The 16,094-nt window shown below is 33.9% G+C and overlaps 1 protein-coding gene across 6 annotated transcripts in view; it reads right to left on the bottom strand.

The window, feature by feature from the left end:
* Positions 1–404: 404 nt before the first annotated feature.
* The window catches only part of LOC118735277 (A-kinase anchor protein 200), a 160,156-nt gene continuing 144,466 nt past the window's right edge, over positions 405–16,094 (bottom strand). For all 6 annotated transcript variants that reach the window (XM_036464937.1, XM_036464940.1, XM_036464936.1 and 3 more), the window contains exons 3-5: positions 4,697–5,089; positions 2,636–4,628; positions 405–522 (exon numbers count right to left, since the gene is read on the bottom strand). In XM_036464937.1, the coding sequence (XP_036320830.1) occupies positions 2,736–4,628; positions 4,697–5,089 (2,286 nt within the window). In that variant the 3' untranslated portion in view covers positions 405–522; positions 2,636–2,735. The remainder of the gene's footprint in view (positions 523–2,635; positions 4,629–4,696; positions 5,090–16,094) is intronic.

Genomic DNA, 16,094 nt, shown 5'->3' with positions numbered 1-16,094 from the left:
TTTGTCAAAGTTAACTTTTCATGGGACACGAAAGTAAAGACCTGGACACTGACCAATGAAATTTATCCATTGACCCGAATCATTATCAGAAGTGTCAATAAAGATTCTCATTTCCCTATCGTGAATTCCATTAGCTAAAAATTAAACACAAATTGGTTTTGGGTTGCCTGTAAATTTAATGAAATGATTTACTTACATAGATTTAGCGATAGGGCTGAATAAATCTGGGTTTACCCCTTCGGGATATCCACCTCGGCCTATGCGATGGTAGCAAAGAATTGACCGACGATTTTGGTTTTTAGAAATTTTGTGTATACTTTATTTTGCATATAATCTTGGATTAGGGATATGAAGTTGTACAAAATGATTAAAATATGTAAATGTTAAAAATGTATTTTCTTTCGTTTTTTTTTTGTTTGTATAATATAATTATGAGTAGGATTATTCGCATATAACGGGAAGATCCTGTGTTGTGACCTCTGCCGCAGCACTCTCTTTTAGATCCTTAGCGTTAGTAATATCCTGTACAAAACAAAAAATCAGAAAGAGACACATTTTACACGAGGTATCTTAACGAAACTAATGTTTTTATTGGACATTTAAACACTATGATCAAAAAGGAAAAAAAAATCGAATTTAAGCATATGTATATGGATTTATGAATAATGTATGTTGAAACGTTAAGCCTACAGATGTTAAAAGAGATGGGGGAAAACGGGGCGACTAGGAGATTGTACTAATCAAATTGTTAGCACGATAAAATGTGTGAAATAAGACACTCAAATGATGAAATAGTAGGGCGAGCCGAATACAGCACATTTGAAGATGTTTTCTTTTTTTTGATGTTTTATACGAGTGATTGCATTGGTGCAAGGCGTTACTGAAAACACGTTTGTGAGTTCCAAATAATTACTTTATTAAAATTTTGTTTGACAAAAATACACAGAGAATGCGTTCCAAGCATGATAAAAATATAGTAAGGTAGAACCGCTGAGAGTCACTTTTAGATTCTTGACGTTTCCAAACAATTTAATTTTTAAATTTACTCACAAACTCACACACACATTTTCATTTTCAATCTCAAGCAACAACAATTTCGAACAATTTCAATTTTTTATTTTCACTTTTATATGATTTTAAAATGTTGGCAAACTTCAAAAAAAAAATCATGGCCGACAAATTGAGAGAACGGTTATACCTTGCTATGTTTTTATCATGGTTCCAAGTATAAATTCAAAAATCTATTAAAAATAAATTAAAATTTTTGATGTTGGAGTAAAACAAAACATTTGGTTGAGTTTTAAACGAATTCCTATACTCGAACGAAAACTCTGTGAATAGTGCGCAAACTACAAAGAAAATATAAATAAACATGAGAACTTATCAAAATTTCGGTTTAGTAACTCTTTTTCAGTAAATTTCAACCTGAATATTACGAAGCCTTGGAAAGATGTATTATGAAAAACTGTTAATGAATTGTCATAATTTGTTACTTTGTCGAGCATCCCGAAAATGTTATGTAAAAAAGCGTTTGTTAGTAACGGATCTAAGAATGAGTTGACCGATTAATTTGGGGCACTTTTTTTAAATTGTTTAAACCAATTGTTACTTGCAATCTAATATGTATGATATCCATAAAAATTCTAGCATTATAAATTTCATTTCAAAACTTGTCATTATATTCAACTAACATAATAGGGCTATTCGCGATTCGGTGCATAAGAGCTGACAAATTTATGCAATTGCAGAAATATGCCATGGATTGTGAGCGACGTTTATTAAACTGTCATGGTAAAACTTTTTTAATCAGTTGATAGAAATGTCAACCAGAGTTGCAATGCATAGCATTTTTATGCTATGGATTTTCGGTATTGCAAATTTGTCAAACCATGACAAATGCAAATGCGTGTATTTTGTTTGTGTATTGCAAATAATTTGCAATACAAATTTGCAATGCAATGATGCTAGGCCATTTGCACCGGATCGCGAATAGCCCTAATACATTTATATGGATTCCCGCCATAGCCTAATACCGTTTACATGAAAAATTCGTAATTAAATTTGACAGTTCATCGGTTGCTTTTGTGGTTTTCCTTCATTTCCTCTCCCTTCGTTTTGCTTCAATAGACGAATCTATACTAGCAACGGCAACGATTTGTCCATAATACGCATGGTAATTGAATCTGAATTACTTACACATGAGGTAATTCACTGCCATAATTTTCTATGGCGAAGTAAGTAATCGAATGGGAGAGTGAATGATGAACAAATTACCAACGAAGCTGCCGATGGAAAGTATTTTAATATAAATTTTTTGAAATTCAAAATTCTTACACCGATTTGTAACAAAAAAAAAGAGACAATGGACCTTTTGAAGTCGGCAGCCGTTATTAAAAAATGTGTGTTGCTTTCATTAAATCAATCGGCCAATCATTTCGACTAAAACGAGTAACAGCGCAATGAACCATGCAATCAGTTATCCAGAAGCAAGTACAACAACAAAATGGCATACGGAGTTTACAAATATGTACGCATGTGTATCTGTATTTCTAGCAATCAATATCATTCTCTTTGATAATTTTCTAAACCTCTTACAATGCGATTAGTCTATTTAGTTTTGAAGTTTGGTATTCACCTTGGATGCATAGGCGGCAATGTTTTCGTTTTCATATTTAATCGTATCTTTTAAAGTGCTGTATTTTTTGTTCGTTCGTTAATTATTTGTTGTCGCCGCATTAATTTTGAGCTTCATTAACACTGACCACACTGTCACTACGAATTTCCGTATCAACTAAATGCTTATCAGTCGATTTTATGCAGCCATGCAAGTGTGATTTATCAGCCAACGGCGTAGTTGCATCACATTTAATAGTTGAAGGTTCCAGTTGGGCTATTACCTCCTGTATAGGAGCATCTACGAAATTCAATAAAATTGCATTATTTTTAATGCCATCGCTAGAATGGTTACTAATTTCGATATTCTCAGTCTTAAGATCATGATTTGTTGCAATGATTTCGTCTGATACATCAACTTCTGGCTGTGGATGATTATCTTTCTGTTGGTGAATTAGCTCCACAGCTTTTTCGGTTATTTCATCTACCACTGCTGTGGCCGCCTTTACGAATTCTGCTTCTTTATTTTCTAAAGTGTGTTCCCGTAATCGTGCGATTTCGCCCGTTGAATTAGGAAGGCTGGTAGTCGAAAGCTCTTCATTGGCTGCTAATTTTTCCACTGAATTTTCTTCCACTTGTTTGATGGAATTTTCTGCCACTTCCAAAATTTCAGGTTTTTCAATAGCATCAGCCGTAATCGTTTCTGTGTTAGATTCATTTTGCACACTTTGCGCGGTTGTGGCAGACTTTGTCTCAAGTGAGGAGGAGAGAATTTCGATTGCAATATCTTCTTTATTTAAGAGTTCTTCATTAGAAGATTGTTGTAAATCAGGCATTCTATTGATATCACTGCATGGAACTGCGGATGATGGTTCGGAGGTTCCGATTCCAGTAACAATTTCTGGGGAAGCGGCACAAATCCCTTCTTCTTCGGCTTGATTGTTGTCATTGAATGCAAAAACCGACACCTGTGAGGGTGGTGGGGAAACAGGTAGCGGAGGAGGTTTTGGGGAATCTTGAGCCGTTGATGTTGCACTTACTGCTGTACTCAAATCTTCGCCTTCATTTTCATAATGACTTCCGACTGCGCTTTGAGCTGGTTGATTTGCGTTGCGATATGCAGGCTCCAACGGCTCTTCGTTCCCTGCATCAACATTGGCGACTACAATTGAAACTGTGTCTGAAACTATAGATGTTGATACAGGTTCGATTGCCTTCAAAGCCGCATCAACCACAACACTTGTGGCGCTATCTGTAGCAATAGCTGTTTGTTCAATTTTACGTTCAGTCAATTCTGTAATCATACTTTCGCTGATTGGTGTGCCAGTTTCGATCTTAGCCGATTCAGTGTTGGGGTCAGGGAGTAAAAAAGGGGTTGATTTGGGTGAGGAGGAAGTAGTAGCGGTAGTCAAAGTAACTAAATCGTCTGTGAGGGCAGCTGGATCTGTTTGGAATATTACCTCAACTTGTGATTTGGACTCGATTTCGGTTTCGAGCTCTTCACCGTTTGCGCTCGTGCCATTTTGATGTACAGCGTTGTTATCGGACACCTCGTTTGGAATGCTTTTAATTTTTTCGGCAACGTCAGACGTTTCTCCCATCAAGTCTGTTGCTTTGTCTTTAACTTGATCTTTCTGGTCATCAACAGTCGATAACGCAGCTGTGCCGTTATTTTCGGTTGCATCGCCATTACTCACGACAGAGGGTGGATTTACAAAAGTCTCTGCGGCTGCGATAATGGCAGTGGTAGTAGTTTGCTTCTCAGTCTGATTATTTTCAGTGGCAGTGGTTGAGTTATTCTCAACTGAGTTTTTTGTTTCGGTGGTATTGTTAGTGATGTTGGTGGCGTTTTCATTAGAAGAGATTACCTTTGTTGGCTGCTCTTCGGTTGGTGTGGTTGATGTAGACGTTTTCTCGCCATGCAATTCTTTCTCAGAGCTATTGCCGCCGTTTTCAACGGGCTTCTCGCATAATTTTTTTGCTTCAGATACTCCAGCTGCTTCGTCGTCGGCCGTCTACAAATCGAATACAGATATTAAAATTTAAATAGAAAAACTTAGAATTAGTATATAGTGAAGTATACCTCTTCTGTGGCAGCTCCTTCACCTGGTTGAGCCGCAGCTTCACAATTTGTGGTCGCCGCAGTTTCTGTTGCTGCATCCTCGGACTTTACTGGCTTTTGTTTATCTTTTTTCCCAAACGAGATGCTACGGAAAGACCATTTCTTTTTTACCTTCTCCTTCTTGGGCTTCTTGTTGTTTTCGTCGGCTAGAGGCGAGATTTCTTCAGCCGTTTTATTACCGTCTTTAGAGGCGGCTGAGTCGTCTTCCTTAGAAGCTGGCTCCACAGCACTTGTATTACACTGTCCTGTATTACTATCACCGCCGCCATCTTGCGCCCCACTTTCGCCTCCACTCTTTTCGGTTGTCAAATCTTTGTCATTCTCAGTTTCATCGCCACCCTTTTTCTGTAACGCCTAAAACAAAAAAAAATATATAACAAAAAGTATGTAAATATCTATTACATATTTATTAAACGCATAAAATGACAAAATTCTTAAATAAATAAAATGGATTTAACATGCTTCATAAATCGAAATTTAAATGAAAATACACTTGTGATCCGCTAATTAAGCCAGCACTATTGTGATCAATTTTGGCTATTTTTCTTTGTTTATTTAATGTTTATTGTTTTTCCAAAAAAGTCTAGCTCATTATATAACAAACACCACATAAATCCAGATTTCAAACTTTGTGCAAAAATTATAAAAAAATCTGCAGTTTCAACTGAAATTTCAACTTTTTATTAAGATTTTTATGCAGAGTATGCAGTTAAATAGCCCTTTGAATTCTAGGGTAATAATATGCAAGTCTTAAGTTGCTAAAAAATCGCGTTGATTTTTCATAATTTTTTTTCTGACTTCATGACGCATTTTTTACATACAAAAAAAAAATCGAATTAATTTGTATGGAAAACAATTTGTAATGCAGTCAGAAAAAAAAATTAAAAATCAACGCGATTTTTTAGCAACTTAAGACTTGCACATTATTACCCTAGAATTTAGTGGGTTGTTAAACTACATACTCAAATCAAAATCTAAAAAATCTGAATAAAAAGTTGAACATTTAGCTGAAACTTTGCAGATTTTTCTTAATTTTTGCATAAGGTTTGAAATCTGAATTTATATGGTGTTTGTTATATAATGAGCTAGACTTTTATGGAAAAAACATTAAATAAACGAAAGCAAAATAGCCAAAATTTATCAAAATGTTGCTGGCTTAATTACCTGATCACAAGTGTATCTCTTTATAAAGCTTTTTAAAACTATTTAATTTTTTTATGAATATGTAACGCCACTAGACAGAAAATTCACGACAACTAGACATCGCACACCTAAATCTAAATGGAGCTAACTCAAAAATCAGATCCGGAGATATACGTAACTGCTTATGGAGAATACAGATTCAACGCAATTAATCAAAAACCGTTTCAACAGTAGTTTTTTAAGGGGTGAATATAATCACGAAGAAAAAACTATTTCCGTTATTTGGAGGCAACTACTACGACTTGATTTATGCAAAAAAAATCGTCCTTAATTGTTTTTAGTTATACTAAGTTCACGTTGAGCCATAAACTAGAGTTTAACGTTTTGTGTTTATGAACAACTGTCAAGTGTTCTCATTGAGGTTTTTAAGAAACTCAGAGTCTTATTTGACAGTCGTGTGTTTACTTTTTATTATCCACATTTGGCCTGTTCCCGTACTCCAGCATTTAAACAGAAGTAGTCCGAAGTATTCGTGGTCTAGAATACCAACCCTTTAGCTATCAACAAAAAAAAAAAAAAAATATGGCTCGATAGAACTTTTCATGCCGATTTCAACAATACCAAGATTAGTTATTTGGAATAAATAACAAGTAATTTTTTAAGCAAAAAACAAAACGGACTTCAATTCTCATATATAAAATTAAGATTATCGTTTATTTCTTCCTGATCCGACGATCGCATTTAAACCAAATTAGTATGGGATCAGCTGTGGGGTAACACCTTTCCTTTAAAAAAAAGAATTATAGAAAGCGGTTAACGCGGTCCAAAGTTATGCGCTAACATACATAAAAATATAAATAAATAAAACAATATTCCGACCATGATACAAAAAAGAAGGTAGTTTCATTTAATGACATTCGTTGTTGTTGTTAACCATTTGACTTTTAATAAAATTATGACATTTCGTGAAATTCATGCTACCTGATCACTAGAAGAACTATTTTTTTTTTTAACCAGAAGATTTTATCAGTACATTCAACCCTGTGGAATATGATGAACTACAAAATTATGCCGGCTACATAATTTCGAAAATGGGGTTGACGACTAGGTTTCAGAAAGCACGAAGAAAGTGTATGCTTACATATCGTCGTTTAAAGTACAAAACCGCGTATTGTCGTTCTGCAAAACCGCGTAATTGACATTTTTTGCCAAAAATTGGATTTGCTCACACAAGCTCTTGGCTCAAGCCTTATCCATTCGTCCTGAAATGCGATTTCTTTGTAAAAAAAAGAGAACCATTTTGAAATGAGTGTTTTTACTCTCTACAAAACAATTTATGCAACCTCACATACGCAGTTGTGCATTTTGTTGATACACGGTTTTGTACTTTAAACGACGATCTATTAGTTGTTTATCGGAGGGCGATCTCCTCTTCAAGCCGACTGAATAGCTGAGTATTTTGCATAAATTAAGAATTTGTGAAATTTAATGATGATGCGCTAATCACAAAGCCTAATTTTTTGCAAAATCTTATGAGAAATTTAAAAGTAAATTTGAACCGAAATATAAAAAGGTTTTATTTGGGAAGAACATTTTAGATTCGAATCGCAAGATTGCATTCAAAATAAGAAAACAAATAAATAACAGAATAATGCGCGCGTGGTTTTTATTACAAAATGAAAAGAGCAATTACGATGAAGTCTCCTTTAACAGTTTACACTTTAAATATTTTTAATAAAAAAAATGTGCGAACCACGTAAGTAAAAAAAGTACCAAACACTGATAATGGTTTTTGATTTGAAATTTTATTACATTGGTATAAATATGGGAAACAAAATACTCCGATTTATTGTTTTAATATTATCAAAGTGGCAAGGCCGTTGATAATACTCACAATTTATGAAACTTCAAAAAATTTTATTATCCGTCAAAAGTTGTTTATTGAAACTACCTTCTTTTTTGTATCATGATTCCGACGAATTGATAACTTTCTCTTTTGTGAAGTCGGTTAAGAACCAAAGCTAATAAAAGAGGTTAAAGTTAAACTTTTATATTTCTTATATTTATAAAAGCTCGGAAACTACTCGACCGATATTGATGCTGTTTTAAAGATAATTTAAATACCTTTTACTCGACGTATATAGTATAACCCATATAGAATAACAATTTTACATAAACGCCATATATATAAAAAATATAATTATATATATTTTTTTAAACACTATTAGAATATACATTCCATTAATATTATGCAAAAGGTATTACTTAATTGCACTAAAAAATTGCTAATTTATTAGTAGAAACGTTTATTGCCAAACCACCTTCTACAAAATGATATTAATTGATATAATATTGACACTCTAAAACCCTTTGGAAATTTGGGTAGATTTTAAACAGCAAATTCCCAAATTGTTTCACATAGCTTATAAACACAAATAGTCAAGTAGTATCGGGTGATTTTTTTGAGGTTAGGATTTTCATGCATTAGTATTTGACAGATCACGTGGGATTTCAGACATGGTGTCAAAGAGAAAGATGCTCAGTATGCTTTGAAATTTCATCATGAATAGACTTACTAACGAGCAACGCTTGCAAATCATTGAATTTTATTACCAAAATCAGTGTTCGGTTCGAAATGTGTTTCGCGCTTTACGTCCGATTTATGGTCTACATAATCGACCAAGTGAGCAAACAATTAATGCGATTGTGACCAAGTTTCGCACTCAGTTTACTTTATTGGACATTAAACCAACCACACGAATGCGTACAGTGCGTACAGAAGAGAATATTGCGTCTGTTTCTGAGAGTGTTGCTGAAGACCGTGAAATGTCGATTCGTCGCCGTTCGCAGCAATTGGGTTTGTGTTATTCGACCACATGGAAGATTTTACGCAAAGATCTTGGTGTAAAACCGTATAAAATACAGCTCGTGCAAGAACTGAAGCCGAACGATCTGCCACAACGTCGAATTTTCAGTGAATGGGCCCTAGAAAAGTTGGCAGAAAATCCGCTTTTTTATCGACAAATTTTGTTCAGCGATGAGGCTCATTTCTGGTTGAATGGCTTCGTAAATAAGCAAAATTGCCGCATTTGGAGTGAAGAGCAACCAGAAGCCGTTCAAGAACTGCCCATGCATCCCGAAAAATGCACTGTTTGGTGTGGTTTGTACGCTGGTGGAATCATTGGACCGTATTTTTTCAAAGATGCTGTTGGACGCAACGTTACGGTGAATGGCGATCGCTATCGTTCGATGCTAACAAACTTTTTGTTGCCAAAAATGGAAGAACTGAACTTGGTTGACATGTGGTTTCAACAAGATGGCGCTACATGCCACACAGCTCGCGATTCTATGGCCATTTTGAGGGAAAACTTCGGAGAACAATTCATCTCAAGAATGGACCGGTAAGTTGGCCACCAAGATCATGCGATTTGACGCCTTTAGACTATTTTTTGTGGGGCTACGTCAAGTCTAAAGTCTACAGAAATAAGCCAGCAACTATTCCAGCTTTGGAAGACAACATTTCCGAAGAAATTCGGGCTATTCCGGCCGAAATGCTCGAAAAAGTTGCCCAAAATTGGACTTTCCGAATGGACCACCTAAGACGCAGCCGCGGTCAACATTTAAATGAAATTATCTTCAAAAAGTAAATGTCATGGACCAATCTAACGTTTCAAATAAAGAACCGATGAGATTTTGCAAAAAAAAGTTATCAAGCTCTTAAAAAATCACCCGTTATAAAGTGATGTACGCTTATTTCAAAGCAAAATTTGAGTTTGTAATTTTCGCTTTTTTCAATTCTGGCATTGATCTTTGGTTTTGTTGCACACCTCTGCCCGATTTCGGCTTATGTCATCATCCTGGGGACTGAAAACATCAGTACTGCAACGTTATGTGTTCTCACTCAAAAGGGTTAACATAAAAGTCAAATGAGAGAAGAAATTATGATAATAAATTACCAAATAAGTGTACCGAAACAGAATCGTTAGCTGTCACACTTTATATTATTTTACTATGCTTATGGTCGCCACTTCAGTACCTTCCGAAAACTTTTTTAGAAAGCTTATCAAAAGGCCAAAAAAAAACTGGGATTTGTAACTATTTAAATCAATAAATACATTTCACTGTGGGTTAAATACTTAAACATTTATCGAAGCTCCGATTGTTCCATTTTCTTGTTGTATATTTTTAATTGAAAGAAACTGTTGATATTATCATTCGATGCATCGAAAATATCGATATTTTTATACGATATATCGATATGAATCGATGCTATATTTCGATGCATCAAATGGAAAAAAACATCGATGTACTTCGGATTATTTCTGATTATTCCTGTAGTACAGGAACAGGCTAATTGCCAAAATTCCTCAGTGCCGCCAAAATGTATACTAGTGCGGCCAGATTTTTTGCAAGTCAAGAATAAATAAAATAAAAAAACCTTTTAGTATACCACGCTTTTATAAATGGACTAAAAATTAGAAAATAATATTTCTCAGTCCAAACGTTCAAAAGTAATTATAAACAATTTATAACATTGAAAACGAAAAACGTGAAGCCCATGCAATTAATTAATCCCAACGGTTTTTACCGGGTACCCGGGTATCATCAGCCCTACTTTTAACCATCGCTTTACAAATGCAAAAACGCCTTTGGCTTTATTGACTGTAACATTAATATGAAGGTTGAAATCGAGTTTGGAATCCATTGTGATACCAAGATCGATAAAATTGAATAGCTGCTCCAGATTATAATTTGAAATTGAATAAACAGCTGGTTGAACTGCCCGAGTTTACGATGAGTAACGAGTGACATAATTTGTCAAACGCTTTACTGAAATCGGTGTGTATTACGTCGATATGAGCATTTTCTCTAAAACCGTTTGAGACATGAGTTGTAAACTCCAATAAATTAGTGATAGTCCTTTAGAAAACCCGTGTTGAGATTGTGAAATTGAAAGATATAGAATATGTCAGCCGATTAACAATAATTGCTTCGAATAATTTGGGGTATAGCGGAGAGCTTCGCTATGCCTCGATAGTTTTCTATACAAGACCTGCTGCGGTTTTTGTGAAGTGGTATTATAAAAACGCCATGTTTTAGTGACAAGTTGAATAGAGTTGTTAAGGGCTCACAGATATTCTCAGCGCAGTTTTTAAGGAAACAGGTCGAAATATGATCAGGTCCAGGCCTAAATGACGCTTTAAGGGTTTTTAAATTGAGCAAAACTTCATCGGAAGAAATTACTTGGGAAGAAAATATTGGACCTAAAGAACTGGGCAAACATATTGGCAATGAGTTGGCTGTCTCTAGACACACTATTGCGGACGGAAATCCATGTACCTTACGCTTTGAATTTACGCAACCATAAAATGATTTAGGATTGTTAATTAAATTCTTTTTAATTTTACATAAATATGATTTATAACATTTATTATTTAATGAAAAGTATCTTTGCCGCAAAACCGATTACTTTATGTAATCACTATGTAAGTTCAAAAGAATGTGACTTTTAATTTTTTTATTTTTTAAGCTCTTTAGTGTGTTGGTTCTTCATGAACAATATTACGTTTTGGTACATACTTTCGAAACAAATTGAAAACAGTATTAATAACGTTTCCAACGCTTCGCCCCACGTCATCTCTATATATCGGCCAAGATAACTTTGAAAGTTCTTTGTTAATTTTTCTGAAATTAGTACTTGAACCATACAACTTAATAATATGTATTTCATTTATAATTTCGTAGCTTAACTCAAGAGCGGGATGGTATGCATTCTCTTGCAAAACTAGGGGATCACACCGATTAATAGAGGATTTCGGAACATCATCAACATAAACGAGATCCCAGACCTTTCCAAACTTATTTGGACCTACATTTATTTGTTTAAGGCAAAGTTCAGCCATGTCCTCCAAAAATACATTGTAACTATCTCTAGATGAAACTGGAAGAACATCGGTGCCAAGGTGTGGCAGATTAAAATCACCCAAAACAATCATAGAATCGGAAGGTGAAAACATTGCATTTACGGACTCAAGTAAAGAAACCAGCTGTGTGTATACTAATATGGCAGAATTACGAGGGATGTAGCAAACATAACTCATACCAGCCTGTACACGTATACATTTAAATTCTGTATATTCAATGACAGGCACACTAACTTCCTCGGATGGTATCGACGAATGCACCGCAAAAAGAACACCTGTATATTTTATATTCATTTGGAAAAGTTTCGGAATTAAAAATATGAGGTTTGAGCCAAGTTTCGGTCAAGGAAATAATATTATAATTACAGTCAAAACCTTTTAAATATAAGTCAGTAAATTTGGTATTCAAACCTGTAAAGTTTTGATAGTAAATACATAAAATAGAGTTAGTTTTTTGAAACAGAATTAAGATTAGAAATTTTAGCTACGTTGTTATTACTTTTATTAGGTTTATACTCAAACTCGCGACCAAACGCCCCGGTCGGCCCAAATGAATTATATTGTAGGCATCAAAATCTTCGGCAGCTACATAAATTTTAAAAGATGAAATATCGCGATCGTATTTAAAATTAAATTTACGAATAAATACATCTTTAGTTTTAATTTTAGTCGACATGTATGAAATCTAGAGACAAATATTGATCTTCTCGGAGGAATAACAACCAACTTTTTGGTAATGATGTCTGATATGCGGGATCCCGAGTTATTCGGAGGAACTAAGTTAGACAGTGCAGCTTCAGATGTTAATGGCAGCATTGTTAAGTCAACGGTTTGATTGACGTTATTATTTTTAGATGTAGACATAGTGGATATGGCTTTAAATAGCGGAGGCTCCAATGCCTGAGGGCATGGAGAAGAATGATTAATAAGTTCCAAGGACTGGGATGGAAGATTTTTCTGACTAGATTCAGTGACTATCTTTTTAGGTGGACTACTCGGCTATCCTCAGAGTATTGAGGGTTGTCGAGACATGTGAAAGACTTAAAACATTTTTTCATAATGCTTAAATTTCTAAACAAGTAACGACAGATCCTTCCCAATTTCAGAAAAAGCATTTCAGGACTGTCTCAAGAATTTAAATAAATCAACTTCATTTGATCTACATTTTTGACAAGACCAGCGAAGACCTTTTCCCTCATTAATAGCGTCTAGCGCCCTACCGCTCAAACCAGCGCATTTTATATGGGCAATCCCATCACATAGCCAGCATGACACATAGGAGTCGCTTTTAACGTGGCAATTGGCGTAAATACACGACATGTTTAAAATGATATTTATGTATCATATGCATAGGTTTTAGTTTATATATAAAATATTAAAAGAAAAAATCCAAAACAGTTTTGAAAGCGATGTATCAGAAACCCAATAAGCTGGAAAATGACAATTTGTGAATGCATGAACCAATTAGAACAGATCTGACCGGTTGAGAAGCAGCCATTTGTAATAGCAATTGAGAAAAAAGTGTGTGACGTTCGTAATTTTGAAGCTTGCTATTTCTGTTTCGCTTCTTTCTTTATGTGTATTTTGTCGGTGGTTTATTTCGGTGATTTTTAAGCGATTTTCAATAACTTTTTTGTGCAAACGTAATTAAAATGAAGTGATTGGTGGCAAAAATACGTACAAAATAATAATTTGGTTAGCACAAACATGTGTTGCAAAATTACTTGCATTTTTTCTTTATGCTTCGTCTTCATATTCTTTGTTTACTTTTCAAAGAAAATAACATGGCGCCGAAATTACAAACGTCAGACAGAAAATTACTTTTTTTCTTTTGCTTCATCTTGTCAGATCTTGTGTAATTGGATCATGTTGTGAATGCTATGTAGCGAACAGTTTTAAATACACTTTATTTTGACACTTAATAAACACAACGCAAACAGCTGTGACAAGGATGAAACAGCAGAAATGACAAAAAGTCAAAAAAGGAGCAAAATCGATGTGCACAAAAAAAACAATTGTAGTTATGGATAAAAAAAGCAATTGACTACAAGAATATATTATATGAAACAAAAGACTCGTCACATGCAATTAAGAATATTAAGTTAAATTGATCGAATTCACATGAAACTATGATATACTATTTATCTTCAATTGTGCACCAAACGTTTATTCACACTTTTATTGTATTATTTACTTTATTAAAGTTAACAACTATATAAAATATTAAATTTTATCAGAGCACAAAAAGCACAGCTACACAGCTTTGACGTTTGCGTAAAGCATTAGATTTAATTGACCATGGTCAAACTACACAACATAGACCTAAAATTTCTACAGCGAAAGTACAAATTTGAAATCGATTTTAAGCGGTCGTTATTCATATCAATTTAGGTCAATTACATGCGCCCCACGCTTTTCATTTTCAAACTCATAAATTGTTTATCATGACTTTTGCTAAAATTTTTAAATCAAAAGTTATCAAAATAAATTCTATGGGACTAAGAAATATTATTTTCTAGTTTTTAGTCCGTTTATAAAAGCGTGGTATATTAAAAACTACTGCATTAATTTAAAATATTTTGGTGTCGTTTGAAAGGTATTAAAAACAAATCATCTGATTAAAAACTTGAAGTTTTACGAAAGTTTGTTGAATTTTGTTTAAATATTGCAGAATACACTATTCAAAACAAGTAATATAAATTAAATAACAAAAAAAAGTAGTTTGTAAAACTTGGGAATATGTGTTCCGGTTATAATTTTCCAATAGGGCGCAAAAAAAATGTAGAATACTGGAGGTTAAAAGGTGATAAGTCTATATGCCTTGAATTTAAAGGAATTGAATTATTAAAGTTTTCAATTTAATACGTCTACATCGTTTATTAAAAATATAAATATCTTATATCGTTGTTTAAAGGACAAAACCGCGTATCGTCATTCTGCAAAACCGCATAACTGACATTTGCTGCCAAAAATTGGATTTGCTCACACAAGCTCTTGGCTCAATCTTCATCCATTCGTCCTGAAATATACTAGCCAGAAATGCGATTGCTGTGTAAAAAAGAGAACGATTTTGAAATATGAGTATTTTTACTATCTAGAAAATTATTTATGCAACCTCACATACGCGATTTTGCATTATCTTGATACGCGGTTTTGCATTTTGTTCAATGTTTCTGTTGTTTTGTTAAATATATGTACAAAATGTGCATACTTCGATTTTTTTTTAAATATTAACAAACTTTTTCATGTTAAATGATTTTTGTTAACTTTTTAATTACAGCTTCGAGTAAAATATGTCAGCAAAATTCAAAATTACAGTGAGCTCGCAATAATATGAACTAATTAAAACCAAGCCTGTTAATTTTTGCGAGATTGTTCATATTTACGAAAGGCTCAAGCTCAAGAATTAAAAAAAAAACAAGTTTCATTAATTTAAAAAAAAAAATTTTTATTTAAAACTTTAATAGAAACTTGTATTCGGTTTGTTTGTTACACAAATAAACAAACCGCATATGCAGGGGAACTTCGGGTATTGTGGTATAGGTATTTTTTTTTTGAGATATGTAACAAATGTACGAGCTTTATTGTAACTATTATTTATTATTCGAGAATTCCACTGTCCACTAAGTTATAAAATATTTTTCACTTAAATACTAAATGTATTCTAAAATAACAAAGTTATTGAAAAAAATGTAAAATAAACCAAAAAATACCTACTTCAAAAATTGGAGGGTAATATGGTATATATGGTTAAGATGATGTGGTATACTGTACCACATTACGATAACGCAGCTGTTATCGCCTATATCATGTTGTCTTGGGCCCACTTTCGGATTTCCCCTATTTTTGGCATCTAGAATAAACGTGGTGTTCAAGTCATTAAAACTTACCTATGGAGGGTAATGTGGTATTGTAATACCTTAACCGACCTCTTGTCTACCACAATAACCGATTTTCAAAATTTCCAAACAACCTCATACAAAACATAAACTTTCTAATAGCCGAGACTTTTTAAACAAATAAAGTTGATTTCTTGCCGTTAACCCTCCGATGAGTGACAGTGCCGATGACGTTAGATTCGTGAGAAGGTCCTTAGGGACCTACAAAGAGTTGCTCGATGTTTCGACTGTACATGTGCAGCTTCTTTGGTATTTATGTTGTCTTTTGATTAAATTAACGTCCTGCATATATATTAGGAATGAAATAATTTGAAGAACAAGTGAAAAAAAAATCAAAACATGAAGACAAGTAACTTGTTATTTCTTCTAAAATTGTACAAGGTCCCTAGGGAC

The sequence above is a fragment of the Rhagoletis pomonella genome, unplaced genomic scaffold (assembly GCF_013731165.1).
Source record: "Rhagoletis pomonella isolate Grant_MI unplaced genomic scaffold, Rhpom_1.0 Rhpom_scaffold_00003, whole genome shotgun sequence".
In the NCBI taxonomy this organism is placed as follows: Eukaryota; Metazoa; Arthropoda; class Insecta; order Diptera; family Tephritidae; genus Rhagoletis; species Rhagoletis pomonella.
Note: the sequence above shows the minus strand (reverse complement) of the source record. Positions and strands in the feature narration are given on the sequence as shown.